The 20933-nt window shown below is 40.4% G+C and overlaps 1 protein-coding gene across 3 annotated transcripts in view; it reads right to left on the bottom strand.

Annotated features, from left to right (window-relative positions):
- Positions 1-20933, bottom strand: part of Adam23 (ADAM metallopeptidase domain 23) — a 146964-nt gene that overhangs the window by 36490 nt on the left and 89541 nt on the right. For all 3 annotated transcript variants that reach the window (NM_001029899.3, NM_001393708.2, XM_087565319.1), the window contains 9 exon segments: positions 3863-3943; positions 5285-5374; positions 5967-6038; positions 9323-9422; positions 11387-11435; positions 13336-13426; positions 14287-14371; positions 15186-15349; positions 17574-17645. In NM_001029899.3, the coding sequence (NP_001025070.3) occupies positions 3863-3943; positions 5285-5374; positions 5967-6038; positions 9323-9422; positions 11387-11435; positions 13336-13426; positions 14287-14371; positions 15186-15349; positions 17574-17645 (804 nt within the window).

The raw sequence follows: 20933 nt of genomic DNA, 5'->3' as shown, positions 1-20933 counted from the left end.
ATCAATCTGGCTTTAGCTTAGCCTAAGAAAAGCCAGTTGTTAGACAGATGTGGCCGTGCACACCTGCTGTGCTGATCTGAATGTGAATGTCCCCTGTGGGCGCATATATTTGAATACTTTGGTCCCCAGTCGGTAAACCTATTCAGGCCTTTTATAAGTTGTTTGAGTTAGAGCATTTGTCACAGCTATGGAAAAGAAATGGAGACACTTGGAATCCTAACAGTCGGGAGGCTGTGGTGGAAGGGTTATAGCCAGGCTGGGCTGCAGAGTAAGACCATGCCTCAAAAACAGACAGACCGACAGACAGATAGACAGACAGACAGACAGACAGACAGACAGACAGACAGACAGACAAATGAGTCCAGTTGCTGATCTCTGAAATGTTTAACTGGGAAATCACCCAGAGGTTCTTAACATCCTCTAAGGATATTCAGAACAGGAACGAGTCTGGGCATTCTCTGTGAAGCAATGCTCCAGAATTTCTGAACCCGCTGCTCCCGGGTTCACCAGGGATGCTGTGCAGGAAGATTCAGCTGAAGCAGTTTCAGTGGTGCCTATCTGAAGTTGTGGAATCCCTCATTAATTTCTAGAGCTCACAGAGGCCATTATCACAGCTTTCAAATATCTTTACTATGTCACCTCACTGTTTGCTATGGATTTCTTTCAGTTGCTTGAGTATTGATTAGTCTGTCATAAACTGTGCAATGAAAAAAAAAATCCAACATGGCTCTAAATGAGATGTCTCCATCAAATCCGTCCCCTCAGAGCTCAGGGAACCCTGTGGAAGAGGAGGTGAAAGAGACAGCGGTGAGGGTTGGGGGAGACAGAAGCACCGAAGGACACCAGGAGAACAGGACCCTGTATGACAACTGAACAAAGCTCACATGAGCTCAGAGACTGGAGCCTCGACTGCAGGGTCTGGAGGGGTCTGCAGCAGAGCCTCTGTGGAAACGCTATCGCTTTCACCGCACAAGACCCCGAATGTGTGAGTGAGTGATTCTCGTCCCTTCTCTCAGGGCTCTTTTATTTTCCTGTTGGCTTATCTTGCCCAACTTCAATCTGATGGTTTTTGTTTCATCTTACTATATTTTATTTTGTTGTGTTTAAAAAAGAAAAAGAAGTTCAGAGATATCGGAACTTTTATATGAGAATACTAATATCAAAATTAATTAAAACATGAAATAAAAATAAGATAACATCCTATTCTAATGTGCCACTGAGTGTGCCACAAAACAATTTTCACCAAAGACACATGGCGTAAAAAGAAAAACAATTGCATTTCTTAGACAATAAAATAGGTTAAGGAAAGAGCCCCATAACTAAATTTTACTTTTCTCTATCTCTCCCTCTCTCTGTCTCTGTCTCTGTTTTTCTCTCTCCCTCCCTCTCTCTCTCTTTATATATATATATACATATATATATATCATATATAGTATATATACATATATAGTATGTGAGTGCATGTGCGTGTGAGTGGTGTATGTGGGTATATATGTATGTATACACTGGTATGATCCATGTGTGCCTATGGATATCAGATATTGCTTATCTTCTTTTTACTCTCCATACCTCTTGTTTTGAGACAGGTCTCTCACTGAACCAGAAATCACCAATCAGCTAGACTAATTGCCCAGGGATTCTCCTGTCTCAGCCTCCCACGCTTACATTACAGACGTGTGCTGCCACCACATCTGGCTTTCATGGGGATGTTGGGGATCCAAACTCAGGTCCTAAGTCTCTCGTAGCAAGCACTGTATCCACTTAGCTTTCTCTCCAGTCTCAACATTCCTACTTTAAAGGACTTATTTCCACCAGACTACAAAGCAATTCAGGAATTAAAATTTGAAATAAAACCTATTATTTCTAAAAAAAAAAAAAAGAGGCGGAATATGAGAGCCAAGAACATATATTGCAGTTATAAAAAAAAATACTATCCTATAAAAGTAACAGTCAAATGGTATATCAGAATTGTTACACTTGTGAAAGACAGACTCCACAACTCTTGTACTCTGTCATTACACTGTACAGAAAAATTACAGAGGAGTCTGTTTACATACTTAACTATGAGGAACACATGTGCAAGAGTGACACGCATATAAATAAAGGCAGGATGTATTTCCATGTGCTAGATCATTAACAAAGCCATGGAGAAGAACACAAAGACCTTTCTAAAGGTTAATTAACGTCTTTTCTTTCTCTCCTCTCGTGTTCCCTTCCAGCAACTCAGTACAATGCCAAGCACTCTGCTCTCGCATTACTGTACTGACTGGTGAAGAATAATTAGGTATCCTGAGCCGGAAAGTCTAGTGTGGGTGGGAAGCAAGCACTGTCCACTGCTTCTTCAGGCTGTCTCCTGTGGAGGGGCTTGCCTTGGCAAGGAAGCCAAGTTGCAATCAATTGTAACTGCTACAGTTTTAGCCAGGATCTCTTAGGAGGCACACATGGCCCTTGTATTAAGTTAAGCTGGTCAGTTTCGGTTTTATTGCATGACCTTTTGCCTTGAAACTGCACCATGTTCATCGTAACCCCAGTGGACAGCAGTCTACCTTGCGATTGGCAACTCCAATCCTGGGAATGTAGCCTACAGAGATAACCCTGCAGGAGAGATATTCCTCCAAACGCATGAAAGTCTTTAGTTCTATAATGATAAAACAATGAAAAGTTACTGAAATCTAATGGGTGATCTCTGGGTAAAAGTCCACTGATGATTTTGCATCATACCACCATAAAACAAGATATTAGCACAGGAAAATCTTCTAAAGACATAGCGGAAAGAAAGAAAAAGTCAAATGAAATCCCAATCCTTACCATGGCATACAGGTCCCCCTGCCAGAACCCTGACACCCTTTGAAACTTTTCTACTGTCCTCCATTCCACATCCTGAAGAAACCGTGCCTCTACCCTTGCTGTTTATAAACTAACTCCTTCCATAGCTACTATCCCAATCTAATATCCCACCATACTCTTCTTTCCATAGGACCTTACTTTATCATTTGCAGTATGATATATGATATATACTTATATTTATACAGATACATACATACTTATGTGTATGTGTGGATATATACATATATATATTTATATATACACACATACATATTTTTATATCGTGTATATAAATACATATTTTATATAGTATATATAAATACATATTTATATATATTTAACTTATTTGTCTCTCTACACACAACAGAACCTAGGTTTCACTAAAGGAAGAATTCCACAGTCGTTCACGTCGACATCCGGGCATTTACAGCAGCACTTGGCAAGTCACTCAACAGATGTTCATTTGAGTGGCAAATAGGGCCGTAAAATAACATGTTATAAATAAAAGGCACAAAAATTATACAAATAGGGAGTCAAGAAGTCAGTATTAATTACAGCATTATAATCATTTTAATGGACCAAAATCATGCCAAAGCACCTAGGTGAGAAGCAGACCTCTGCATGGGGACAGCGGCAGTGGCAGAGACAGAATGGTGGCCTTCGGCTCCCAGCCACAGTGCTTCTGCTTGCTCCCAGTCTCCTACATCAGCTGCCTTCCAAAATTTGTTTTTTAAAAAATTGTTCGAAATGTTTGAAAACAGCATGCAAAATGTGAGAACCAAAGGAGCCAAACTTATGAATTGAGGATAAATTATCTAAAGATATTTATGAAAGGGGGATTTAGAAAAAAAGAGAAAGATGAAAATCCCAAAATATAACACCAAACTTCCTTAAATAATAGTTTGGTAGAGAGCCAGAATATCTAGGAAACAAATCTAGAATAATGAAACCAAAACAGGTCTGCAATCGCAGTCTTCATTGACGGATTTAAAACATGTCTTGCACAATATAAAAGATAAAACGTGGTTTTCCAGACCTGGCCAGAGTCTCCGGTGCAGTACTCGGTTATATCACAGCTGTTCACGGCATCCCGACATTCGTACCCTCGTGACTGAAACTACAAATCAAAGCACAGCATTAGGAGGTAGCATTCACTGTATTCAACAAAGCTGCCATTCCTGTGTCCACCAACAAAGTCTGTGCTTTATCACAGTCCTCACCCACCCACTCCACAATGTGTAAAACCTTTGCAGGCTAGAAATGAGGCTCAGAAGCTCACCCTACACTGAGGTGAGCATCAAACAGGCGCTAAGTGTGCAGACTGTAAAATCCACTGTCTCCACACACTGAGGTACAAAAATGATGTGATGAGATTTATGTAAAGAAGAAACACTCGTTTAGCTTAACACGAAGGAACAAAAATTGTCATTAAACATTTAAGACCTCTCTGAAGGACAAATTTTATATATGTTAATATACATACATACGTGTGTGTGTGTGTCCAATTATAGCTAATTTGTCCATTAGATTGAGTATTAATCTTGCTTTAGATAAATACACACAACAGAATCACAATGAATTCATATAAATCACCTTTAGAGACACCCATGACTGCCTATGATGAACAAAACATTTGGTTTGTCTGGCACAGGATGGGCAAAGTATGAAGTCTCATTAGCCTCAGGCAATTTATCATTTGGTAGGCAATATAAAGCGAGCACAAATTAAGCTGAAATCTCTTAGAATATCATGATGTAGAATCTCCCTTGATATTGAAAAATGCAATAAAATCATGTAGTTTTTATAGTTATTCAAAATGTCATGGATCTGACATGAGAAAAAGGGATATTAAAATGACTTTTGTAAAAGAACTGTCAGTCACTGAAAGTAGAAGACCCTACACACACACACACACACACACACACACACACACACACACACTCACACACACACACATGCACACACACACACATGTACACATGTGACCATATGTAAGTATTTCCTCACCTGGCTTTCTTGACTTTATAAGATTCAAAAAAGGCCGAGTGGAAGATATAAGCACTAGTTTTTAATACTATATACCTAAAACAAATTAGGGTAAGTTTTTTTAAAAAATGAATGTTGCCAATAGGTTGTGCAATTTAAAAGACCAACAGAATTGTTCCTCTTCTGTCCTATGATATTATCTGTTCGTCTGTTGATAGGGTAACTTGTTTAGTTTGGAGGCTGTAGGGGTGGATACACCCTCTAGAGGAAGCCTGGGAGGATAGGAAAGTAGATGGGGAATAACAGAAGAGACACTTGCTGTGGTCCACAGAAGCTTGATAAAATGACCAGTATCGCTGAGCTAACATGCATAAATGTGTCTCCAGTCACTCAAAAGCTCAACAGACATACTGAGACGCTTGGCTAACTTGTCAAGGAACAGGAAGAAAGATGAGACTTCCAGGGGACTCACAAGACACGAGGTGTTGTTACAACAGGGGCCGTCACTGCAGTGGGCCCCGTTGGAGAGAGAGCATTTCTTACAGCAAACTCCGTAGCATTCCTAGAGAAAACAGTCCTTTGAGTAAACCAGGAACACACCACTGCCTGTCCCATATTCCCTCCATGTGCAGTTTATGCATCAGATGACAAGAGTTCTATAAACAGTACGTTAACATTTTAGAGAAATCAATCACTTTAAATGGTAACAGACTCCTGCCACGTTTTTCAGCAGAGTGATCTCCCAAGAGTATGATTATTCATTAATGGGCACCCTATACGTGCCTCGGTGACCATATCATGTTCTTAATATCCAGGTTTTGTTTCATAAAGGAAAAGGAAATAAATGCAGCACGGGAAAATGCTCATGATTCTGTACAAGGTGCCTGAGATGGATATGAGCTCTGAATTAACTTTTTAAAGGTCAGGAATTTGATTAGAACAATCCATTAAGCTTTTCAACACAGCCGCAACAACAACATGACTAATCCTTACGTGTCTGAGCTGGGACAAAGCATTGATCATAGCAGTCAGAAAAAAAAAAAAACAAAACGAAGGCAGTGACCCTACAATGAATGATACCTGCTCCTCTACGGTTGTTCTTCTTAGCTCAGAGCTGAACCGAGCTAAGAGTAGAGACAGTTTCTTATACCTACCACATGGAAACCACAATCGCATTCCTCCCCGGCTTCCACATATCCGTTTCCACATTCCGTGGGCTCAAACAGCTGAAAGAAATTGGAGAAAGCAAAGAAACGCATTTGAATTTATTGTAGAAAATCCACACAGCAAGCTGGCCATAAACACTGTACCATATGATTCTTCTAGGATTTAGTATTACCTTATATTCATTTTTACTTATGCGTTCTGTGTACAGCTATGTAAGTGTCTGCACACATGCATGTGGGTAGCTGCAGAGGGCAGAAAAGAACATTGGATCGCCTGGAGCCAGAGTTACAAATGGTTATAGGCTGCCTAGTGTCAGTGCAGAGAACCAAACTCCAGTCTTCTGAAAAGACAGCAAGTTCTCTTAACCGCTGAGCCACCCTTCCAGCCTCTCATTTACTACTATGCATTTTACGCATGCTATATACATAATAAGCGAAATGCTATTTGCTTATTAATAACACTCGTAAAATTATGTTAGAAAAAAGGTGGTCTCTCTGGGGATTTCCTTGGTGGGGTCTTGAGAGACAACCTCTAGCATCAGTGACTATAAAGCTAATCTGTCAAGAGAAATAGATCACTTTCCGCTTTCCGTGTTTTCTAATGGAGCTAAGATGTATTCCTGATAAGACTCATAGATATCTAATTTGCTGACTTGACTAAAGGCAGCCAAGAAGACATTCAAACTGTCAGAAAGATAAATATGTTCAGTCAAAACCAAATGTGAGATGTACAACTAAGGAAATGCCAATAAGCTTAGAACAATGTTGTCAGAGATTCGAATCCATCACACTCGTTAAAAAGAAATCTGCAATGTCTGGCTCAAAGTCCCATCACTGCATTTCTTGAATTATCTGTGAGTAGACATACAATTAATTCAGTAACTTATACATTTCAATAAATTAACTATGTGCAAATACCCAATCTCTTAATACCCAATTTAGTTTCATAAAGAAAAAAAATAAGTATGTTAAGTTAACGTATAGACAGACGTGTGAACCAATAAAAATCTCTCAGTTGTTGCTGGACTCATAGCAGAGGAAGTTTCTAGAATATTCCCCCCAGTGGTGCCATGAACTTGTTTCTGGATAAAAAATATTTTACTCATGGCAAACGTGTCTATATCCTATTGGCTGGAACAGGATCTCCCTGGTATGATCATCACTTCTGGGTGTATGTGGTAAGAGGAGGGGAGTCTGGAACAGTACCCCTCAACACAAATGCTCAGAGCCATGAACATGAGGGAAAGAGCTCGCCCCCAGCAGCCACGTGCACTCATCTTCCACTGAGTCTACACAAGGAAGACCTGGTTCTACTACTTCCAGGAAGGAACTATTATAAGAAGTAAGGAAATGTTCCAGCCGAGTTGGTAGTCAGCAGTGCTAATCTCTGAGCTACTTTGATTGGCAGGCAGGACAGTGGAAAAATGACCAATGCTTGGTACCAGGCTTCCCATCCTTTAGTTCTTGGGTTCTTCCCCCTTCCTGAAACTGGTCACTATCTCAAACCAGATGTACATCACAGCAGCTGGGAAGATTTCTGAAGCAGAGGAAAATACGCATATAAACTGAAAATAACAAGCAACACATGCCTATGCATCTATTCACTGACTAAGACACGAGGGATAAAAACTTAGTTCTTTGGCATATACATACAAACTACTCTACTGGGATTCACTACTGGATTCTTTTTTGATCATTGTAATTTGTAGTTTAAAAGGAGAAATTATCCTACATCTAACTTCTGAAATTGAATATGTAAACATAGTGTTTTTTTGTGTGTGTGTGTGAAATTCCCAGGTTACCGGGATAATTTTCTTCCTGCTTCCAGGAAATCTGAGAAATGTAACAATGGATCTTTGTGTATATCCCAGAGACCTTAACCTCTCCAAACAAGCTGGAGTTGTCTCCTCAAGCACAGTGCTTACAACTAGCTGCCAGCTGCAAGGCTAGGTAACACTAGCCATGCACCGTGTAATTCAAAACTGCCAGAAGTTCACAGGAGTTCATTACAGACCTCACTCATGACCTCACTCATTTCAGATGCCTCGAAGGCTCCTGCTTTCTCTGCCCAGCGGTCACTGCCAGGAAAGACCAGCAGCCTATTTTAATGGTGCAAAGTCACTTTGAAAAACTCAGTTCTCTTGAGATTTACAGAGCTTTCGCTCTACTGAGATTTCTCAGGGATGTCAGGTTCCAAGCTTCCATTCCGACACCAGCTGTAGCACTCTTTTGTGAGTATGGAATAAATTAGTCTATCCGTTGTTTGCCTTGGTGACTGATTTTTTTTAAAGAGAAGGTCAACACAATATTGCCACTCTTTAAATTTGCAGAGTATCGAACATTTTCTATACAAATGAACTCTATCTGACACGTGAGGTGTTATTCTAATAGTGCCAGTTCTGTCTTTCCACTGCTGGCCTGCTTCATTTCCAAGCGTGCTCCTATAAAGACACAGAGCCTTCTGCAAAAGCATCAGCCTGTCAGCTTGAGAATGCTGCCTCTGCTGAACTTTAGGAAGGTCTGATGATTGGTTGTGCTCCATGTCAAGGGGACTGGAGCACATCTTATAATCAAACAATTTCATGCTTCTACAGCAAGAAATAAATATTTATATCATGAGGGCCAAATGAAGATTTTCAAAATCTTGTTTTACTGTCAAATATGTTTTCTGAAAACTCCTAAAAACCTCTTCTGGAAATGTATAATTTTCTTCATATTTGTGCCTGAGGAATTGCAATTTTGTTTATACATACTCCTATGAACCACTAATGGCAGCGTGGGCTTCCAGGGGAAGGGAAGTATGTAGTAGAAATACTTGAGGTATTTATGGAACCTGCAAATGTTAGACCAAGACCGCTTTTTGCTTGGCTGACGTCAGTAATGCTTTCTGCCTGGGACCAGATCACCCCAGAAAGTGGAGGAGTTAGAGCTGGACAGTAGTGACACTCTCAGGAGAAGAAAACTAAGTCTCCAGAAGGAATGTCAAGGTTAAATGAGATTGTTAGCAAAAATTCTTTCCATTCTGACTCCCTACGTCTTAGCAGAAAGGTGAAAACACCAACATAAAATTCTGGAGAATTTTTGCATTTTGGGTTACTGCAAGCGAGCACTGAACACTGACCCCCCAATCTGATCTTTGCTCAGTCTTGAGCATGCAGAGGCTCTCCATAACTGAACCCTGATCAGTCACGTTTAGTGGCTCCTACCTGAACTTACAGCGTCTGGGAAGCTGGGAAAGGGAGATTGCTTGTAGCACCGCATTAAACGGTGTGACAGAAGACCTGCTTTCCGAGAAGTCTCTGATGTTTGGCTCATTCTTACTACTGGAAAATTAAGTCACTAACCTTAGTCGGCCTATTGAAAAGACACGCTCCGCCTCCTCTCTGTAAAAAGTCTCTGTACTCCAAAATGCTGCACTTTGAGAACTTTCGAGAGTGGGACACCCTGAAGAAACAAGGAACCAATTATGTAGAGAATTTCACAAAAGCAATCATCAGAGAAGAAAATAAAAAACGACCAAAAGTTCATTCTGGATATAGAAGGATCAATACAAATACTTAGCAATATTTGTATTGGGTGCAAATGGCTACATTTATGGGGTGGAGTACATAGAAGAGAGGAAAATAAAAACCATCACAGGACTAGGAGCTTGGTCACTCCCAAGCTACCAACCATCCTGACAGAAACACTGCGCTTGGAAGGCTTATTACAAGATCTTAATCAAGGCTAGGTATTAAAGTTTGATTATTTTTATTTATTATGTCTCAGTAGAGGCAACCTTACTTTCTCTTACTCTGTTCTGAAGAAAGGGGTCCAGCAGCCTACTAGATCTTGTTTTTCAGAGAAGAGTCTAGAAGGTCAATTTATTACAGACAGTGTTACCCAGGCTTCAACAATTCACAATGTAAGTAAATGAATAAACCCTGAAGGATGCGTGGGATCATGCCGGATCATACGTGCATATGTAATTAGTGTGTATGCCCACAGCGAAAAAGAATTAAGGAATGCTCCCGTGAGCAATGACTTTTTATTCTTCATTTCAAATACAATTATTGAGCAATATTCATGATTTAGCATGAATAAAAAATGAACCTCTCTGTGATTTATTCAATCAAATTAAGACCCCTATGCCGGCACACGGGGGAATAGCATACACACGTCAAGGTTAAGCTAAATCATACACACTGGTTCCTTGGGAATGTCTGTAATAGACCATTCTAGGATATAATAGAATAGTTTTATGTATGAGGTACATGTAGAATTAAAACTCACCTCTACTGACAGTAATATCTTACAAGAAGTATACCAAATACATCTCTGAGAAAATAGACATTAACTTCAAATAGTTTATTACATCCTATGAGTATTCAATCCAAAACTCACTTAGAAATTGACAGTATAAAAGGCAATAGTATCACCATACAAAAGTAATATATAAATGGCACTCTGCTATGGCTTAGTAGTAAGCCTGCATCATCATAAAGGACTCAACTCTGGAGCACAAACAATGTGGCCAGGAAAGGCAAGCATTTAGACTGCATTTCTAGGAATGCTCTCTGGCGTCACAGGGGGTAACAACTAACTGCACAAACTTCCTCTTCTCCATGGAAGAAGAAACAAAGGTCCCCAGGGAAGGAGATGGTTTCATTGACGTCAGTGCAGAACAATGGTTAAGACCAGAAATTCTCAGTGTGCAGCTCTCTGGCCTGAGCTAAGACAGTAAGAAAGAAAACTCTCACCATGACTACAAGTGGGTTGTAGCCTAGGATGCCTACTGGCAATGGCCTACGTAGTGTAGGAATCTCGTGGACATAACAGTGGTACCAGGATTCAGGCCTCTAGTGCTATGGAACAGCTGGGCTGGCTGCACAAGTGCCCACCAAGGAAAGACAAGTGAAGTAATGTTGACTGTCTACCACTCGGCTACTCTTTTGTTTAGGCACTAGAACTCTGAATTAATTAAAAAAAAAAAGCTCTGTTGACGCTACAGACAGTATACTACAAATTTATTACCATAAATGTGTATTTATAAGTTCCTAAAAATGTAAATGGATGACTGAATTGATTTTCACTGGCTGCTTCAGGTAGACCATCTGCTTTTATTCTAAATATATTAAAAGATTAATGCCTCCACTAAATGCAGAAGCTTTTAGTCATGTGATTCCTGTAAGGGTTAATAAACAGAAGTAGCTAATACATTTCACTTTTCTCCCCAACCTTAGATTAAAAATTAAAACACAAAGTGAATTAGCACTGTCAGTTTTAAAATATCAGACAATTAATTATTGAATTTATACTAAGTGCCTAGCCTAAAAGACCAGTACCTGAGAGACTGTATCTCTAATGATTATATATGCGGCAATTTTTACAACGGGCATACATCACATGCGAGAGTGATGCAGACTTACCCTGTTTCTTCCATGATGCAGCCGCCCCAGGACTCTATGCATTCACATTCTAGCCCAATGAAACGAGAACAACAAAGGAGGAAGGGAGACAAAGTCACAGCTTCAGTTTGCACGAGCTCCTGAAAAACTTCCTCAATACAGAGTATCAAGACCCCTCTATTTCGTTTAGGTCAATGGGTCCTTATGCCTGGAGAATAGATTGCTTCCTGAGGGGGAAAAAATTAAACCTTGGGCCTCTCTTCATTTTTTTTACTCAGATACCTGGATTAGATTTCCAAAACCCAATGTTTAGTTAGTGGTACCATTCATTGGCTAGAAACAAAAGGCTGAATTCTAGTCTACGTTTTAATCTAGGATAGAGTCCTATAGAGAAGATACTCAGCTTTTGGGGCAGGGGGTGTGGTGGGGGTGTCTGCTTTAAAATGGAAGTGGTGTCTCTCTATTTCCCAGCATGGCTTTAGGGTTCACAGATAGGTGGCATTCCCAGATGATTTGTATGAATACCACACAATGTCACCAAAGTCCTTCAGACACAGGGCAGCTAAAGAATGAAATTCAATTTGCTGGAGTCAGTGCCAGGATCAGCCAGAGACTTGGACCAATCTCATTCTATCCTACTGCACCATTCAATCCAATAACATCTCAGCTGACCCCAGCACTGGCCTCCAGGACTCTCAACTAAGTCATGGAAGCCAATGTTCTCCTTCCTGATTCTGAGCTATCTGGGTCAGCTTCTGAAACTTTAAAGTGGGGTGGCCGCTTCCTTGAGAAAGCAAATAGTCTGAGCAAGGTCTTAGTAAATGGAAGTTGATAGAGATTAGTGGAGGGTGGCTCGGGGCTTGTCATGATGGTGTGGATTTGGTCACTAATGAACCAGAAGGGGACTCAGGAGCGTGGATACGGGTGTTGTTCTACTTCTCCACAGTACTGCATGTCAATCACACGGAGGACAGCATGCGAGATAATGCATTTTTCTTTTCTTCTCTGGGAAAGCCTGGGTGGGAAGAGAGGCTTTATACTCCTAGCTCTCACACTGATAATGAGAGGGTGAGCATTTCAGCAATTTTCTCATTAAATGAACAATGGATGAACATGCTGCTCTCTTTCTCCATAAGGTCCCATTGTGATGCTTTGCCTTATACTACAAAATGTACCAAGATTATATTTGACTACCGTGCTCACACAAGGGGGACTGTAATTTGGGTCAGACTTTATCCTGACTTTAAAAGAAATGAGATATGGACTTTACCCTGATTTTAAAAGGAACCAGATATTTCCATGGGCTTCTAAATGTCTGATGGTCCCTCAGTACTCAATCCACTTGAAAAGTTAGTCCTTCTTCTTCTCATCAAATCAACTAGAACACAGTTCCTTGTCTTACTTTGGTGCTGCATGGGTCAGGGGCCATAAATGAGCTTCCCCCCTGGACCTACCTCTGCACCAGAGGACAACTGTGTCCCACTCCCACACATCCCAAGCTTAAAGGGACAGTGGCAGACTTTGTCTAGGGGAGACGGGGGCTCACCTTCTGGATGTGATCGTATCAGTGTGGTTAGCATTTAAATATGAGCTCCTTGTGTACTGTAGATCTCGTTCCCAGTGCACTGCATCTGTGATAAACTCTCCACAGAGCTGTATCTGGCATTCTGTGTCTATGCTCAAATGGCTAAATCAGGGAACATATCAGTATCACTGTCACCCCACCTCACCTCAACGTTCTCCATGTAAGAAAGAGCTGACCGGGTCTGAGCTTATGGATTCTGAAAGAGAAATGTCTTCCCCTCAATTGCCTAATACTGATCTTAAGATGGTCAAGATTATTTTTTAAGGCATGAGATATCCACTGTGATTAAACCACAGTGACACAGAAATAAAGCATCCTCAGTGATTGGGCGTGCATTATACACACAGAACATCGGGGGACTGGAGTAAGAGGTCAGTGTACATACTTGGCTTCCTGCTCGAAGGTTCCCACTGGATTCCAAGGTTTTGAGCCAGGCTCTGCGATAACACTTGTGCCACTGCCATTGGAAGACCGTACTGGTTTTTCAGAGTTGAAAACGTGTGTGAAAAATTTGAGAGAGTTCAACAAAACCAGTTATTACTCCTTCATTGGTATCAATATCATTTCAAGTCCCTAAGTAGAGCCTTACAATGTCTAAAGATGGCGTGGTCTCTTTAAATCATTCTCTCTTGAGACTGTGCAGCCCCTCAAGCATCTTTCAGAACAGGAAGTTTTCACGTGGAAACAGGAAATCAAAGTGACCAAGACTGTGCTCCAACTCAACATATTCAAATATGCCAAGAAAGGTCTCCTATTGAACAAGTAAGACCGCCTAATAAGACCTATTGCAGTGCTCCCAGAATTCTGATATAGTTGGCTAGGCTTTGGAGTTCTTCTTTCAATTAAAACTTTTCATGATAAAGGTACCCAAACAATGATTCTATAAAAACACTTGTTTTAATTCATACCAAGCAAAGGTGGAAAAATATGAAAATGAAATTTTATATAGAGACAAGACGTAATCTGTAAATTTTTTTATATAAATGAGCTAATTCTAGTATATGTAGGAAAGCGTTCAAAAACTTAAAAAGAAAAAAGGAGTTACAAGAAAAAAGATTGGTAAGTTTATAAACACTTAACATCTCAGCTATAGACCTAAAAATCTCTGAGCCGATTTTCAGGTAGTAAGAGTGCAAAACTACCATGGTGTTATCCATAGCTGTCAGTGTGAACTTGGGGAGTCACTCTGGGCCCCATTTACTGATCTAAGCCACTCACTACATCCTCAATGTCATCACTGAAGATGTGTGTGAGAAGGGTTTATACACAGAGGCCTAATGAAGAATGAAGTCAGTTGCAAAGACAGAACTCTAGGTACAGAAACTATGAAACTTACCTCATTCACACCAACCCCTTTTACGCGGGAACACACACCTCCGAAGTAACTCAGACTGCTTCTCTTATAATGGAATGTCACACGCCTTAAGAAAACAAGATAGTGTCAGAAAACCAAATAAACACTCCTGAAACATATGAATTCTCCCTTGCCAGACACCCTAAGAGCCACTCCTAACAGGAAATTAAAAAAACAAACCTGTATTTAAATAGATTTCCATCTATGCTGTTATAAACACATTGACTCTTTTTCTACTAAAGAATATCTATGGCTGATTATTATAAATTGATAAAGGCTGAAAGAGGAGGTGGGTAAAGTGTAGAGGTGAGACAGAAGGAAGGAGTGTATTGGCTTGGTTTGACTGCAGGACAAAACCACAGTGGGAGATGTGAAACCGGCCATGAGGGGGAAAGAGGAAGAGTGGAAAGAGAGAATGACCATCTACCTTAGTGACAGAAAGAAACACACCTGCATTCAATGGTTGTCTAAAAAGGTGCTTTTCTAGACTTCCTATGGCTAGGTGTGGTCATGTGACAATGATCTAGCCAACTGGTGCAAAGCAAATGAACTCAAGCTTTCAAGAAACCTGTTCTACAGATGTTGACCATACAGAAGGAGCGCCCTCTTGCCTTTCTCCAAGGCTGCTGCCTGTAGGGAAGGCAACAGTACCAGGGGCACCTTGGGTTGTGATTTGACCTTAAGGATAGCTCTGTGCTTGGACAGAGGAGCCAGAGGCCCTGGAACCACAGCATCCTACCCCTGGAATTCTACCGCTATGACCAGAGAATGGTATCAACAGCAACTCTGCTCCCTAGTGTGTAAGCTAACTGATACGATCATCGTGGAAGAAAGATAAATGTCAAGCCAAAACCGCAATAAGAGCCTGAAGGAACACGTACGAGATAAGGTGGACCGCGTCTGCATGCTGTTTGATACGTTGCCGGTACTTGGAGAACTCATGAAGCATCTGCACGGGGTTGATGGTGATGTCAATTTGATCCTTCTCGGTCCAGGTCTCTACAGCCACCAGGACAACCCTGGTGTTGAGCTGTTCCTTGTAAATCTGGGGGTATACAACAGGACAGGTGCAGGAGGAAAACACTGGGTCAAACATGCACAATCAGTGAGTCAGTCAGCGGAAGGGAGGTGGGGGAGGGGAGAGAACATGGGGTCAGAATTAGCTAATCATACAGAATCTACTTCTCCTTTCTCTTTTCCAAGAGCCAAATTAAAGAAGAAAAAAAACACACAACTCTGTATTCTCTGTTCTCCTTAAAGATTATTTCCACCCCCATCTCAGCATTTTCAGTGGCCCGGCACATTATGAGAATGTGGGGATGTCAAGGTTCTCAAGTCAGGACCTGCACTGTCAACAGGGTTCAGCAAAATAACCTTTCCAAACCCCACAGGAGACAACAAGCCGGAGCCTGACACAGAGACTCTAAGTGTAATATAGCCTGCAGGCTTGGGACAGTTCATCAAACAGGACAGCTGCCTTGCTACAGAATATAATAACTCTCAGAGAGAATCACAGAGCTGAGGCCAAGTGCGGGGGCTGGGGGGACAGATCTGAGTCACCAATCTCACTCTCACTTCAGAGTGACATCACTCACACATATCTTGTTATTCTGTTCTCGCTACTTTGGGCCAAATAAATAACTCACAGAATCAAGCAACTTCAACGAGAGCTGCCAAGTTGCCTCACTTTTAAACTATGGAAACCAATGAACGGTCTTTGAAGACAGTCGATAAAGAAATTAGCATCAAATTGAAGCCATAATGGCTTCCCACAAAAAAAAAAAAAAGTTAAGTGTAAATATATTTCTGCAATGGACGATCAGCTCCAGGATTTTATAAATATAACATAAACTAAAAATTAAATTTTGCAAAGTATGATTTTATTCAATCATGCAAAAGGATGACTAACACAGAGACGCTGCCTGATAAATTGCTTTTGCATGAGCGAAGATGTGTTTAAGATTCTCTTTTCCATAGCCAGTTACAGCTTCCCTGTGAGCAGATTGACAAGAGCTGAAATTAAAGGAAAGTAATAAGGCAGATGTAAGCCAGTCTCAGGGGTTCAGCCTTAATTTTATATTACATATTCTATGCACATCAACTCATATTACAATTTTGTCAGCTGTGCCTATGAGGCACATAACATATGCTAGGTGCACAGAATATGTTATGAATATTTACATGACGGGTGGTTTGGGGCTGTTTAAAAGGCAGATCCTCAGAGTGAGTAGCGTTTAGATGCTTGGCAATTTATAAAAAAAAAAAAAAAGATTTTTTTTCACAGTTAAGAGGGACCATACAATAAACACAAGATTTAAAAAAAATATTTAGCTTAACAAAGTAGCACTTAACATTAGAATATATAAATTAATTTATGCAACTCAAATTGAATTATTTATTGGAATATAATGTATGAAATTCAGTCCTGGGTGGTTGCTAACCAAGGCAGGAAATCTAAACGACCATTCTTTGGAACTTATGAAGTGGCAGGAGAGGAAAAACACGTCAGTAGCGAGGATATGTAGGGTCAGACCCCTCTGAAGGAAGCAGAATTTCATTGTTCCAAATTATTGTGTGTGGCGATGACACCTAATTCTATCACCTAGAATACTAGAAATTAAGCCTGAAGCATTCCACCGTGGGAGAACTAAGACAATGAAACCACAGCCTTGAGATTTTCATCCATCCAAATCCCCTAAGCACACGCTGTCTCAATCCATTAGGACTTCTCTACTTGTGCAAAATATTTAGGAAAAGCTCAAGCAGTTATTAATAAAGTCTCATTTCCTGAGAATAATTTCCAGGCCTTACGGTCCTTCTCCGTTGCACTTTATCCCCCACGGACTCTGGTAATAACAGAGGCAATGCTACACAATTACTGCGGGTTAATAAAAATTTCTCACTGTTTAAGGAGGTGACGACGCTCGCTACTCTGATTTGCTCATTAGGTACCGTACACATGTATCGAATTATACCACTGCACCCCACAGATACCTAGAATTAAACTGATAATTAATGAAAGTCAATATGCTTAGAAGAAAGAAACAACGCTGAAGCTTCTCGGGAAGTCCAGGAACTCTGAAGCGCTGATGGTGTTTTCTTACGAAGCTCTCCATCCAGCAGTTTCTTCGCCAGGGGAACGTATGAATACATTTTTTTTTCCTTTTATCCAAGAAATAGCTAACATGATCACTGAACATCGAGAAAGAGATATAAACCATGCCTTTTGGATTAATGAAAAGAAGTCTCAAGAAACCCAGGCTACTTACAGAATCTACAAGGTTGACCACAGACTTTGCGAAGTTGTTCGTATGCGCGTGAGAAGAGCGGTGCTTCTTATACTGGGGGGGGGGGGAGAGAAAAATTAGACCAGTCACTTGTAGGTCCTAATGGACACTCAATGTCAAAAATTTCATATAAACAGAAACCTCTGAGAGATGCTAGAAATGTGAATCAAAAGGTCAGAAACTGGTTTGCACCAAGCTGGATGCGGTGATGTTATTTTGTTTTTGTTTGTTTGTTGTTTGGTTTTTTCCTTTCCTTACAATGCAAACCTAGGCAGTAAAATAGATGAGCGCACAGAAATTCTGTCCCTCGAAGTCAACTTTTAATTCAATCTTTACAGCTACTAAGTGGTTCTTTTGCTTTCATAAAAATGAACCTCTACCATTTAGAGAGGGTTTAGACCAAAAACTAGTCTCATGTGGACAATTTTCTCACTTTAAACTCAAGGCCAAGCACAAGTCAAGACCATGTGGCACTGTCTGTAACAGGACGTATTTATCCTGCATTTAGTAAGTTTTGTGCTGAGGATGCCACTCCTAGAGCAGGCCTTTATTCTACATAACCAAAGCCAAAGAGGAGTCAAAATGGAAAAGGACACATGCCAAACGACAATGGCTGTGTATAATTAATTATTTAAGAAAATTTATCAAAATAATTTTATATGTCAACCTGGGGACCTGGAACCGCAGTGTACATCTATAATCACAGCACTTTGGAAGCTGGGGTAGGAAGATCTCTTGCTCCCAAGAGTTAAAGACCTGCACAAAGTAAATTTCAAGAACAGAACAAAATGTCTAGGGACATTCATTCTGGGAAGTTGTTGTTTGCAGGAGACACAATCCAAGACATTGTACCCTACCACTGTAGAGCAAGTGCTCTACCATTGGACGGCAACTCCCACTAAGGGTCTGGATTTTTATCAAGGAGTCAGACACTTTATTTAACATATGTTGAAGAGGTGACATTTGCTTAAGTCGCTTGTAGGAACACCACACCCTGGACCGCTGTATAAGGCTACTGTTCTTCCTATAACCATGAGGGGAAAAAAAAGACATGGTTTAAACCGGTGATTCTTTCATGCCATGTGTTTGAAATTTGTTATCAATTATACTTATTACAGCGATTGTATCTTTCAGAAAGATTAAGAATATTTAATACAAAATAAAAATCATGGTTTTGTTCCTCTTCACATAATCCTAGATCCTTCTGAGGATCTGAATTCCACCACCATTTGAATTTGAGAACAGTTCCTAACACATGGGTTTCTTTTTTTTTAATATTTATTTATGTAGATGATTACTCTGTTTACATGTATGCCTGCAAAACAGAAGAGGGCACCAGATCCCATGGTAGATGGTTGAGAATCATTTTATGCTTGCAGGGAATTGAACTCAGGACGTCTGGTCTAGTAGCCAGTGCTCATAACCACTGAGCCGTCTCTCCATCCAACACATGGGTTTCAAAAGACACTTTGGAACCAGTCCAGTAACTTTGAACTGTGATTTAGGGTTACCAAATGTGAGCTTTCTATTCGGTACCCCCCCAAAATCAGGTTCACAGTATGGAACTCAGAAGTCTAAAGCTCTAAAGTTAGGGATCAGAGATCTTAAGTCATGATCTGACTTAGAGCTAGAAGCTGGAAGCTCTCCATCAGGATAAGAGCATTTGACAGAACCTAAATTCCCAAACATGATCGAAGGGGTCAGATATTAAACAATTAGAATAGCAGAGAGAAGGATTACTGTGCCACAGAAACCAGAAGAGACAAAAACTGTTCTCAAATGGTGGTGGTGGTGGTGGTGGTGGTGGTGGTGGTGGTGGTGGTGGTGGTGGTGGTGGTGGTGGTGACTGTCTGTGTTCAGTGTTGGTAAGAGAAGAAGGGCAGAACAAGGCTGGGGAGGAAGCTCAGTGATGGAGTACTTGCTTAGTAAGCAGAAGATTTTGAGTTCCCAGCGCCATAAAGAAAACAACACTACTCGTATTAACTCGAAGCTCCATTCACTAGGCACCCAGGATCTATGAGAAACTATGTTCCCCCCACAACAAATATCCACTTCTCACAACTCCATGAAGTGAGCTATATTATCCTCAGATAACTTATTATGGGGCTGAAACCAAAGTTTGTCCTACTCTGAGCCAGGAGAAGAGTTTAACTTATTCTGTTAATAATTCGTATGAAATAATTATAAACTATTGCTTACTATATAGCCCTCCGCAACAAGTCAGGATTATTGATGAAAATCTGTAATTCGTTTGGTCCATTAAAAAATATACTGTGGTTTTTTAAATAAGGAAAACCAAATGAGGTTTTAATTGAAAAAATATTTGAGTCATTGCTGATTTGCACCGCATTGGTTCATATTTAATAATGCAGCAGTAATGCAAGCAAAACACATGCCTTACATGCGCCTTAAAATTTTTCAGCCAATTTTTTATTAGGAGTTTTTTAATATTTATTTTTAGCTTAAGCAGCTCAAAGAAATGTTTGCAGACTTTTATCAAGCCATAATTGCTCACAAATTAGGTTCTGCCAGCTAGGTACCAAGATGCTTTCTACAAACTTGAGAGATTTTTTTTTTCCTTTCTAATTGAAAGCCTCTGGTAATTGGGCTGCTTGTTCAAAACACGAGAGGTGCAATTTTTCAGGCGTCCAATATTAGAGAGGGAAGCTCGAATGCAAATGTAGGCAAAATGTTTCCATTTCCTGCATGAATGAGAACTAATTTGGCAAATAAAGAAAAATGTGCGCGCTCCATTTATGATAAAACTTACCTTCACATTTTCTGATCACTGAAAACCATTTCCATTTAAGCCGGCAAATTGGCTTTCACTTCCTGGATAAATGAGCCCCTTAAGAAATGTGCCCTTTTGAAAACAATTAAAGCTGAACCTTATTTTCAACCCGAAGGTAAGAATTAGAAAATCCCGCTGGCTCGCACAGTACAAACACCGCGAGATGGGGCTCCTCGGTGGGACGCTAAAGCCCAGCAGCAGTCTCCAGACGTATTCATTTAGCCTGGCTGGGTCTGGCTTGCGGCACCGAGGTGCGGTACTCTGCTCTCTAGCCATTTATTGCATCTTTGCAGCGATTACATCTTAAAACTCCATTTGATAAAAGATTACCTCAAAAGGGGGAGATTTTCTCAACTCTTATGTGGGGTCTTAAAAATGAATTATTTATTTGGGACGACTATAAGATAGAATGTAATCTGGTCTTATAGCAAAGGGATTATTTAGTGCTATTAGCCCAAAACCATAATTCTTTAAATGCTAGAAACTCTCCCATAGCTTTGTTCTATCTTAGGCATTATCACCATTCAAAAACCAAGGTTTGTCATTTGTTT

Source organism: Rattus norvegicus, chromosome 9 (assembly GCF_021556685.1).
Source record: "Rattus norvegicus strain SHRSP/BbbUtx chromosome 9, alternate assembly SHRSP_T2T, whole genome shotgun sequence".
Taxonomy (NCBI): Eukaryota; Metazoa; Chordata; class Mammalia; order Rodentia; family Muridae; genus Rattus; species Rattus norvegicus.
This window is presented reverse-complemented; position numbering and strand designations above follow the sequence as displayed.